The sequence below is a fragment of the Mollisia scopiformis genome (genome assembly GCF_001500285.1).
Source record: "Mollisia scopiformis unplaced genomic scaffold LY89scaffold_2, whole genome shotgun sequence".
Classification (NCBI taxonomy): domain Eukaryota; kingdom Fungi; phylum Ascomycota; class Leotiomycetes; order Helotiales; family Mollisiaceae; genus Mollisia; species Mollisia scopiformis.
Window position 1 is genome coordinate 347,853 of NW_017263582.1, and position 10,247 is coordinate 358,099.

At 48.7% G+C, this 10,247-nt stretch overlaps 4 protein-coding genes across 4 annotated transcripts; 2 read left to right on the forward strand and 2 right to left on the reverse strand.

Annotated features, from left to right (window-relative positions):
- Nucleotides 1-95: 95 nt before the first annotated feature.
- LY89DRAFT_635180 (uncharacterized protein) lies at nucleotides 96-2,048 on the reverse strand. The gene is made up of 2 exons (XM_018211432.1): nucleotides 1,459-2,048; nucleotides 96-1,388 (listed from the first exon to the last, which is right to left on the reverse strand). Exons 1-2 carry the CDS (start codon nucleotides 1,806-1,808, stop codon nucleotides 173-175), a joined length of 1,566 nt encoding a protein of 521 aa, XP_018077408.1. The 5' UTR covers nucleotides 1,809-2,048; the 3' UTR covers nucleotides 96-172.
- A 2,725-nt stretch (nucleotides 2,049-4,773) lies between these two features.
- LY89DRAFT_663530 (uncharacterized protein) lies at nucleotides 4,774-5,496 on the forward strand (the record flags this gene model as incomplete). The annotated part of the gene is made up of 1 exon (XM_018212709.1): nucleotides 4,774-5,496. The coding sequence occupies one exon, from the start codon at nucleotides 4,774-4,776 to the stop codon at nucleotides 5,494-5,496; it is 723 nt and encodes a 240-aa protein (XP_018077409.1).
- A 445-nt stretch (nucleotides 5,497-5,941) lies between these two features.
- LY89DRAFT_713593 (pectin lyase-like protein) lies at nucleotides 5,942-7,341 on the reverse strand (the record flags this gene model as incomplete). The annotated part of the gene is made up of 4 exons (XM_018218063.1): nucleotides 5,942-6,409; nucleotides 6,488-6,974; nucleotides 7,026-7,189; nucleotides 7,291-7,341. 4 exons carry the CDS (start codon nucleotides 7,339-7,341, stop codon nucleotides 5,942-5,944), a joined length of 1,170 nt encoding a protein of 389 aa, XP_018077410.1.
- Nucleotides 7,342-8,420: 1,079 nt separating this feature from the next.
- On the forward strand, nucleotides 8,421-9,579 carry LY89DRAFT_165778 (uncharacterized protein). The gene is made up of 2 exons (XM_018205525.1): nucleotides 8,421-8,960; nucleotides 9,015-9,579. Exons 1-2 carry the CDS (start codon nucleotides 8,580-8,582, stop codon nucleotides 9,465-9,467), a joined length of 834 nt encoding a protein of 277 aa, XP_018077411.1. The 5' UTR covers nucleotides 8,421-8,579; the 3' UTR covers nucleotides 9,468-9,579.
- Nucleotides 9,580-10,247: the final 668 nt, after the last annotated feature.

The following is a 10,247-nucleotide window of genomic DNA, read 5'->3' on the forward strand; positions in this document are numbered from 1 at the left end:
TTGTTTGGTGAAGGGAGGCTAGGGGTAAGGTTGGGAGATTCACTTCTACGTTCCGCAGGAAAGGGGGGAAGAGAGACTTTTTAATCTTGGAAGTCATTTGGTAAAAAATCATTCATTCATAAAATGCAACGCAACGCAATGCAATACCGCCCAACGCCATTCCGCGATGCTATCATAACACCCCAAACAACGCCCCAAACACCATCGCGAAAGCGGCAACCGCGACCCCATTCCACCCAACATCCACTCGTCCAGCAGCACTCTTCTTGCTCAACCCAAAGGGCAACCCTTGCTCGCTAAACGTGACGTTCTGCGGGATCGTCGAGTTGTAGCATTGTCCGTTCACGATGTCCAGATTCGTGAGATCATCTGGGACGAGGAAGAACATGTACATGCTCTGATTCAGACCCTGAAATCCTGACGTATCATACGGGAATTTATCTCCCGGATCTGTCGCTGTGGTGTTTCTCAGGAATATGCATTGGACCTGGCCTGGGAACTCGGTGGCCATGGCGGGATAGTCTTTCATCACGTCAGAATTTGACGTGTCGGCGATCAAGATGAATTTTCGCTCGGGGTAGGTCTGGAAGATCTTTTCGAGGAGGAATTTGCGGATTGAGAGGGTTTCGCTGACGTCGGAGAAGTTGAGAGGGCGGGTGTCGAAGGAGCCGCCCGGATAGGTCTTGTAGATGAAGTCCATGTAGTTTCTTGTTACTTGCTCAGGGGTGGTGGTTAGGTAGTGGAAGTGGAAGTCGGGTATACTCTTGGACCAATTGGCGTAGATGTCAGGCATGTTCATCCATGGTACGTAGGCTTTTGCAAAGGAATTGAGGAGACCTTGGGCAGGCTCGTAGATTTGGGTGATGCGGAGAATATCGTCAATGTCGGAAACGATTGTCAGACCTGCCGGTGGGACAAGGTAGGAGGTGGCATTTCCGGTGTCTGTGCCATTGGTGTAGACGTTGACTCGTTGGATGGAGGTCGTCTCGTTTCCTGCCATCAAGTACCCTCCTGGACCCGAGACATTTGCAAGAGGAACGAACTGATCGAAGTCTCCCTCGACAGTTGTCTCTCCTACTAATGTGATGTTTTGTGCTCCGCCTCCTGGTGTCACTGCTCCACTACCGCTGGCTGTCCCATCAGTGCCTTGGCTTGCAGCTGGCTCAATGTTGAATGTGACATTGACATTGCCCTGTTGAACCACGTAGATCTCAGCAGTAAGATTGCGTGCTTGTGTCTGTTCTGCAGGTGGTAAGGCTTGGATCGATGTGCCAACTAGGAAGACATTGGCCAAATCGTCGAGCTTCGATTCGGAGATATTGGGTTGCTTGTAGATGTTTCCGTGGAATCGTAGGTTCCATCCTTGGTCTGTCCAGTTCGCATATCCACTAAATGTTCATTAGCAAATGTCCGATAGTAGTTGAGATCTGCTCGGAAATTGTGGAAGTCTCGACTTACGGAATGTTCAAGGCTTGAGTTGGAGAAGCAGCCAAGTCACTATCGCTAATACCAAGACTGCTTTCTACGGCAGATCCAGTAGGAAAATCTTGGAAGAAGTTTGGAACTCCACTGGCGACATATGAAGGATAAGTACCCAAAACACTAGTCAAGTAGCTTCCGAGACCCTCAATCGAGCTTTCGATGGAGCTAACAACACCACGTTCTTGGACTTTCGAAGGAATGCGATCAGTCAATGATGCTCGGGGTGTGATCATAGGATGCGGAACTGCTACAGCAGCTGGGGCTGGTGCAGGAGCAGCGAGAGCAATTGGCACGACCAAAGCGAGAAGTGAGAGTGAGTTGTACATCGTGAGGACGGATTGGCAATTTGCCGTCAGGGGAGGCGGTGTATGGAAATGCGAATCCGCGATTGGTTGAGTGCTCTCGCTGATCACAACCACAGTCTTCAGAAAAACCGAAGATGTTTTCTAAAAACGAGCAGGTGAGATCGAGAAAGGGAAAATAAAAGTCCGCAGGAGAAAGAGAAGCTCGCGTGCTATATGTTTTTCCTTGCTCCCGTGTCTTTGTTATTATTGTCAAACTTAGCGGCCTTCTCTTCCAAGTTTAAGTATAAGCTTAAATTGCACCGTCGACGTCACATTGCAGGGTCCTCCACAACTTTGATCTCGAATTTCGTCCAAATATGAAACAGTTCGATGCCAGTGGCCATTTACATTCCAAGCTTTTTCGCACGCTTTAATATTTTCCAGCGAATCGGAGCCTACGGGGCTCATGTTGATGCCATAATCCTGGCTGAAATCCTGATCTGGAGCACGCAGGTACGAGATTGGCCCTCACGTGGGCGGCACAGTCTCATCTTTTGCATCATTGGTCTTGGCAAACATCACAATGCATCTTCGACTCCTGTACAAACAAACAAACACCAGTGAGGCTGACATCAAGTGATGATCGCCTTCAACATTGCGGAGATGGAGATCAAGACAGCATGAAACTCAGAACTTGAAGGCATCTCGTCCTGTTCTTATATACAGGGTCCGCGCTCTGAATTCGGAGGCTTTGTCAAATTCACCAAACGTCTTGGCAGCGGAGATTACTATCACCAGCCCCAACAGACTGTTCGGCCTCATCCAACAGCAACATGGCTGAATATTCTGTTAGATCGCCTGGTACTCGTAATTATTGCTCAATGTCCTACAGACTGTCAGCGCTTGATTCGGAGGGAAGTACCTTGCTTAGAGGTAAAAAGCTCGTGAAGGGCTTCATCAGAAAGTTCTGTTCATTTCGTAAAGATAGGGTTGGAGCAAAGCATTTGGAACATAGTTCGAGTCTGCGTGTGAATGCGGGACAGTCAGCACATCACACTGTCTTTTTGGGTCTGTTGGTTTCCCCGGATTGCAACGTCGGTCGAAGTTTTGATCATTTTGAGAATCATCATGTCTCATGTTTCGTTGCAGCACTTCGACCAGGGCTATCTCATCTTAGGTATCAGTACGCTAGAATACTCTAATGGACTGTTAAAATCTAGCACTTCGAGTCCTCATCCTCGGCCTCGAAGCGTTCTGATTGAGGATGCACAATACGAGTTCCGACCATTGTTCCATGAACATTTACGGACGAAGAAGTCGTGGAGATAGCTCCGGAGAATGCAACGGGCAAAGTGCCCGAGCTCATAGACCTTTTGAACCCGTATCACAGCTGACATCTTCCGCATCCGAATGATGTTAGATAGTCCTATGATCCTTAGCGCAGTCATGCTCAGCAGCCCGAGTAGACTTCTGGGACAGTTCGTGCGGTGCTGTTTTCAGTAATACAGTACTTCCATTGTTACTCTGGATCTGGGAGACATCAGTAAATTCGCAAGTCTCCCTCGCTTGACCTTTCTGCTGAATTTTTCTGGATATGAGCTCCCGCTTCGTTGCTCCATCTTCTAAACCAGGCTTGACGAGCTCTGTAAAGGAATGCCACACCTAGGTCCATATGCTCATGTGTAACTCAATGACGACCCGTAGTCTTTCTGCGACATTCCGTTGAGGATTGCAACCGTTGGTCTGAGTTCTTTGCACCTTCTGAAGTCAACATGTACGCACGAAAGAGTATTGATGTTCACACGAGACAATCGGTGTATTTGCAGAAGCTCCTTTGAGTCCAAACAGAACAAGCCTGTGCTATGAGGCTGAATATCTCCTACCTGAAATGTCATAGACGGCTAGTGTATGTCCTGGATCAGACTGTTCTGAATAGATCGATACTTGGCATTCTCCACCCTCGTGGCTTGGGCGGGCTGTGATCGAAGAGTGGAGAGCTGAGATCGAGGGCTGTAATCGTAGGTTATGTATTCTTTCGTCCGTATCGCAGTCACTTTCTCTCTTCACTCCATATCTGAAAAAGGATCACGAGTCCGAGATGTTCGGAGGCTTTCGGACTCGCATCCTCAGCTCCACATTCTCTAACAAGAGTTTAGCGAAAACTCGTTAGGAAGCAAGTCGCGTGCGAGTCAACGGACTTAAATCCTACCCGAACGGATCCGATCTTGGGTTCGGGGGCTGTTTGTCAGGAGGACTCTAACTCGTCACGTGATACATACATTTCACGATGCTGCAAAGTATCCGACGTCTCAGGTCTCCACGTACGCAATCCTGCTCCTGTCCAAGTCGCCGTAGGTTATTGAGCTCTGAAGCTGTTTTCATACTACAATAAATACCTTCGGACGGTCCGTTTCGTTGACTTTCATTCTGCATCTTCACTGCATTCGGCACGTGAATTCGGTCTAGATCTCCTTTTCCGAACAACCCCCAAACCTTATAACCTCTTCGTGCCGCACACACACATCGAATGTACCGAAACCTTCATACTTTCTAAATCTCCGATCTACATCCAGATCCCGACAACGGCCCCCATCTTCTCTACACGCCTCCTGATTTGTCCAGAACCCGACTAAGATCCCCCATCTCTCTTCACCCTTTCCGATTCCCGATTTGTCGGCTTCGCTAACACTCACTTTGAGTTCTCACCGCACACACACACACACCCACCTCGGCTACCCATCACCTGCATCTTGGAACTATCTCCGGTACCTCGGACTCGGGTATCTTTCTCGGACTTCAGCCTCTCAGGTCTCGGATTCTATCCTCACACCTTTGACCAACCAGTCACACCTCAGAACTCTCCTGACAGCTCGGGTACTGGACCAGTGAGGTCTTGGACAGGTTGGGATCCATTCTTGACTACTCGAATTAAGGTCACTCAGACTTTGGATACGTTGGACAACCTTCTACCCCGACACAAGCTAGCTAACCCCCACACACAATCACCATGACTATCCAACGAGGATCCCTGTCTAAGCCCAATTCCCCTGCCCCCATCCAGAAGAAGCCCACTATCTTATGCCTCCACGGCGGCGGCACGAACCACACCATCTTCAAGATCCAAACCATCCGGATCCAGCGCGCACTGGCCACCACCTTCGACTTCCTCTTCATCGACGCCCCATTCGAGGCCCCTCCCGGACCAGGCGTAATGCCCATCTTCGAAGGCTGCGGGCCCTTCTACCGCTGGACCAAGCCCGGCGTCCCCGACGACCTCCCGGAAGAGACCAAGAAACTCCTCGCCGAGACCCTCGCGGACCCGACCCGCAACTTCATCGGCATCATGGGCTTTTCCCAGGGCGCCAAATGCGCAGCGGGCCTCGTCCTGGACCAGCAGCTCAAGGCGAAAACCATCCCCAAGGGCCAGCAGTTCAAGTTCGGCGTTTTCCTGAACGCCGTGTACCCGCCGCTCGTGAGCGGCATGACGGACGAAGAGAAGGGTGAGTTGATCAATCTTCCCAGTTTGCATGTTATTGGCACGGTAGACCCGTTTAACGAGGAGAGCCACGCGCTGTACGGCGAGCACTTTAACAAGCGCACGGCGCGGAAGGTGGAGTTTGAGCTGGGACACAAGTTGCCGACGAGTGAGAAGGAGACGGCTCGGATTGTCGGGGAGATTAATCGGTTGTATAGGGAGACTTCTGGACGACCGGTTGGAAAGGCTCGCTAAGGATAGGGACTGCGGGGTAATGGGAGTAGAGGAAAGGAGTATTCTTCATACGACGTCGCATGGTTTTTGGAGTTTGGTGTCAACAAGATGGCTGGCTTGGGTTATAGAGATTTGCGACGAAGAATACGATGGACGACTTTTCACGTTCAATCACGCTGAGTTTTCTTTCCCCATCACTGTTTTCGAAGGACCGACTATTCATTCATACTCCAGCAGGTTGGAACCCAAAAACAATTTACACTTCTTGTTCTGTCAGTTTATTCTCTTGCACAGCGGGAGATAGAATCAAAATTAAATGAAAATTATCAATCAAGATCGTTCCAATATGCAGTTCGTGAGTGATATGTTCAATGCTTCTTACTGCCTGGGCTAGATGTCCAACACAGTTGAGCCTTGTAATTCGAAACAAAAATTATCTTTAACACTTGAATCTACAAATTTCTACTTACTGCTCACTCGAAATCCCCGAGTCCCTCAAATACGCAGCTATCACCCCGGGCACGCTGCCCTCCCAACCTCCCGGATTATTCACCTGAGCAGCCGTCACCACCCCATTATCCCACACCATATTCGTCGTACTCTTCGTCAACAAATTATACCAAAACAACTCGCTCGCTTTATCAACATAAACCGCATTCTCCTGACGCACATTATTATACTGCGGACAGCCGGCATTCGAATAACTTCCATCCGTGATATCGTTGAAGAAGACCCAGAGAGCGGAGCCGTGGATCACGATGTTGGATGAAGAGTAGATGTGCGAAGCCCAGCCCATGTAAAATTGCGCGTTCCCCGAATCGCCACTCCCAGCACAGTCCGAGAATGTCGGGCCCCCGATGGTGGAATTTGCGGTCCAGGGACTAGGAGCTTGTTCCGCGGTTCCGTAGCCTTGCCAGTAGGCGGTTTCGGTTTGCTGCATGCCGATGTAGACGTTTTGCGCGTTGTTTAGGTTGTATTAGTATAGAGTGTTGTGCTCGAATGCTGTGCCTACCAACCACGCACCTTTTGTGCTTTCGATGAGTGCCCCGCGGCCAGTGGCGATGTTCTGGTTGGGGCCGCCGTCCAGAGAGTGGTCGACGGTCCAACCCCACATGTTTTCGATGTATGGTTGTGCTGAGGATGTAACGTGGGGCATCATGAAAGCGGCTTTGCAGTCTGAGGTGTCGGCGTTTCCACAGTTTTGGTTCACGATTGTGTCAGCTGTGCCTCCGACTCGGATGTGCGCGTTGTGGAATGAGACGGAGCCGAGGGACGAGGCTGCCATGTTTACTTCCACGATGGTGGCTCCTTGAAGAACGTCTGCGACTGAGAAGAGCATGTCGGAGATTTCGGCAACACCAACATCGCCTGGCCTACCGACTTGGACGATTGGTTGGGGGTTGGCTGGGTTGTAGAAATTGGAACCTATGCCTGAAATCACAGAGAGGACATCACCAACGATGCGAGATCCTGGTGGGATATAGATTGTCTGGGTGACTCTGGGTGATCTTGTCAGCAAGTATCTCTGTAGAGCTCTCGAAGCCACTCACTTGTAAATTCCTTGTGGGAAGTAAGTGATCTTGCAATTTGCATTTGCAGCAAGGATAGCATTGATAGCAGCGCTATCATCATGTTGGTTATCTCCGTAGACCGCATAGCCCGAAGCACTCTTGACATTGACGAACTGTGAGACATCATATTCCTCATACTGAGGCTGTTGCTTCGTGTAGTACTTCCCTCCCTAAAGTAAGGCTGCTGGTCGATAGAAATTTAGGGAGAGAAAACCGGAGGCCGTGATTTGCTGACGCCGCACACTCTCAAGTCTTTAGTTATGAAAAAGAAAATCAATCTACAAAATTCAACCATCTTAACATATTTTCTATAGTAATTGGTCATTCAAAGAACAAGACAACTTCAACGATATGACGCAAAGTGAAACAATAATTGCTGAATACTTTGCATCATAGGCACAAAATTATGTGTTGCATACGTGGGAAAACCCGAAATTAGCTACAATAAAAGTCTCGCGAGTCTGTGAAATAATCCAGAGGTTGGAAAGGGCCTGATTCTGAGGCTCCGAAGGAGCTGACTAACCTACTCGTGACCTTTGTTCACGTGCTCTGATGAGAAGTCTTCGCTTCAGAAGTCCCGCTGTACTAGGCCCTTTTAGGCTAAGGCTGTAAGGTTAGTCTGTGCGTCATGTCGACATCGCTCGCCGCTTTAGAAAGCAAAATCCGATCCAAGATCAAAGAATTACTCTGACTGTGGTAATACTGCAGGACGCACAACGTCCATCTAAGCTCTACCATAACCTCGTCATACGACTACAATCAAAATCTCCAACACTTGCACCTATGGCGCAGTATCCAAACACAGCTTCTCTAGGTCCCAATGATCTTAATCCCGATGAGATCGAAGGTGGCTCCGGTCCCCTGTCTAATCGCTATTATTATCTCGGCATCAACTACTACTGGAGCTTGGTCGCGACGACCTTACGCAATCCTCGACTTTTTCAGGGCAACCCCATGGAGACATACTCTCTCAAGCGCATATCCTGTGTCGGCGCCCATGCAATCGTCGACCTCTGGGACAGGCTCGTGCTCGCCATTAAGCATTTCAACACGGCCAAGGCATGGGTCCTGTTGGGTTGCTACCGAATTGGACATATCGCTAATACTGACGCTTCGAATCCCGCTGTTGCACTCCTCCATGTTAGGGCCGGCATGCTAAGTGCAAGTGCTGGAAAAACTCTTGCCGCACGTATTCTATTCGAGTATCACAAACTGTAAGCCATCCTGTTGCCTTTCCAATCCATACGCCACAACCGCTCACACAAGCCAGTCTGCTTCTATCAGTGCACTCCATCTCCACAGTCCCAACCGAACTCACTGTTGAGATCGTCGAAATCCTGCCTTGTAGCGACAATGGCAAGAACATGCCGTACGACGGCCATCTATGCGACCAAGATGCTCATCCTGGCAGCTCTGTTGGACATCGCGGGTCTACATCAACTGGCTCAATTGGGGCATTCTTTGAAGCCACACTGAATATTGGTGAAAAGCGAAATTTCATGTTGACTAATCATCACGTGATGGTCTTAGCAGATGAACATGAACCCCTTTCGAGGTCAGTGGGATTCAACAGGCTCACCCGATATGCTTTCGCTTTCCCCTCAAGACATTAAAGCAACTCGCAAATACCACAAGGACACAATTAAATCCTTGGGAAAGCAAATAATTCATCTCAAGGAACGCGACCGATCACAGCTTACTCTTGACGCGCTCCAAAAGCATGATGAGAAATTCTCAGCTCTGAAAGCACAAAAGAAAGATTACGAAAGACACTTACCAACTCTTGTCAAGCACAATCCAAAATGGTCTCTAGCAAGCCGTGCTGAATCATCAGGATGGCGCTCAGATCCGAATGGATGGCAGATGGATTGGGGACTTGCAACTCTCATCAAGAATGTTACTTCTCCAAATAGAGTAAGTCTTCAAAATTTAGTTTAGGCAAGTGCAAGTGTTAACATTTGACAATAGCTTCCGGAATGGGAATTCACAAAGGGAGAGATAGCTCTAGGTATCGCGAACGTAATTGCAGAAGAATTCCCCATCGTTTTCCCTTCGTCCCTCACCACTATTAGCGATGTTTCTTTACAATCCGAAGAACTCGTAATTAAGTATGGCCGCACAACGGGCTGGACTCTTGGAAAGGTCAATGGATGCGACTCATACCACTTTGATTGGCAAGCTGACACAGTAACGTCGAGGTCTCTCTCTATTGTTGGCCTTAATAATATCCCATTCAGTAGAGCAGGCGATTCTGGTTCTATGATTCTGAACAGAAAAGGAGAGGCAGTAGCATTACTGTTTGCTGGTAATCTTCTCTCAAAAGAATCAGTTAATGGTTTGGCATTTGCAGTTAGTATGGAGGCGACTATCGCAGATATCAAACGCCGGACACCGGTAATTGATATGAAGCTACTTAGTTAGGCATTTCTCGTGTTGAACTCTGGTTTGTACATAGCTAGTACAATCGGCAGAGCATGTTGTGTACAAGTATGCGAAGAGCAATAATAAAATCGAGATTAATAATTACGTGCTCTGAGAACTTTGAATTCTTTCTTTCTTGTCTGAACACGCAGTGGTCTCTTGTCAGATCTGGAGGATCTTGTCAGCATTCACGGTCACACCTGCTACCAATATGCTTGGAAGACACGTTGGTGGACAGGATTGGTTAGAAATGAAGGCAGAGGCTGAAAGCTTGATGAAGGGCTAACAGCTTGAGGCGCTGCTGCAGCGAGGGAAAGAAGAACAAGAAAAGGCACTATAGAAGACATGACTACGGTATAGCTCACCGAATGCTGGTTGAAAGCATGTATACAGAATAACGGAAAGGCATTCACGGCTATATGTAGTTTTGCAATGAGGTGCACATAGCACCCTTGCGCAATACAGCAGCTGAAGCTAGCAACCTGAATCTTACTTCCCTTGACAATCCAGTGCCTGACAATTGTAACCTAGAAAGTCACGGCGCCCCCTGTCGTGATAGGCTACGCGGGGCCAAATGAGTTTTTGTGCATCTGAGCGAGTCATATGTATCGAAGAGAAGCAATTGATCATCAGCCCCTCTCTGCATACGAGAAGCAGGGGCCGAAATAATTTGAAAATAAGCAGTTGGCGGCCGAACCTCCCCTTCATAAATTCAGGGGCTGCTTACTCATGGCAAGGCTGAACTCACTTGAAGAAGAAGCTCCGCTCGGGGCCATACTA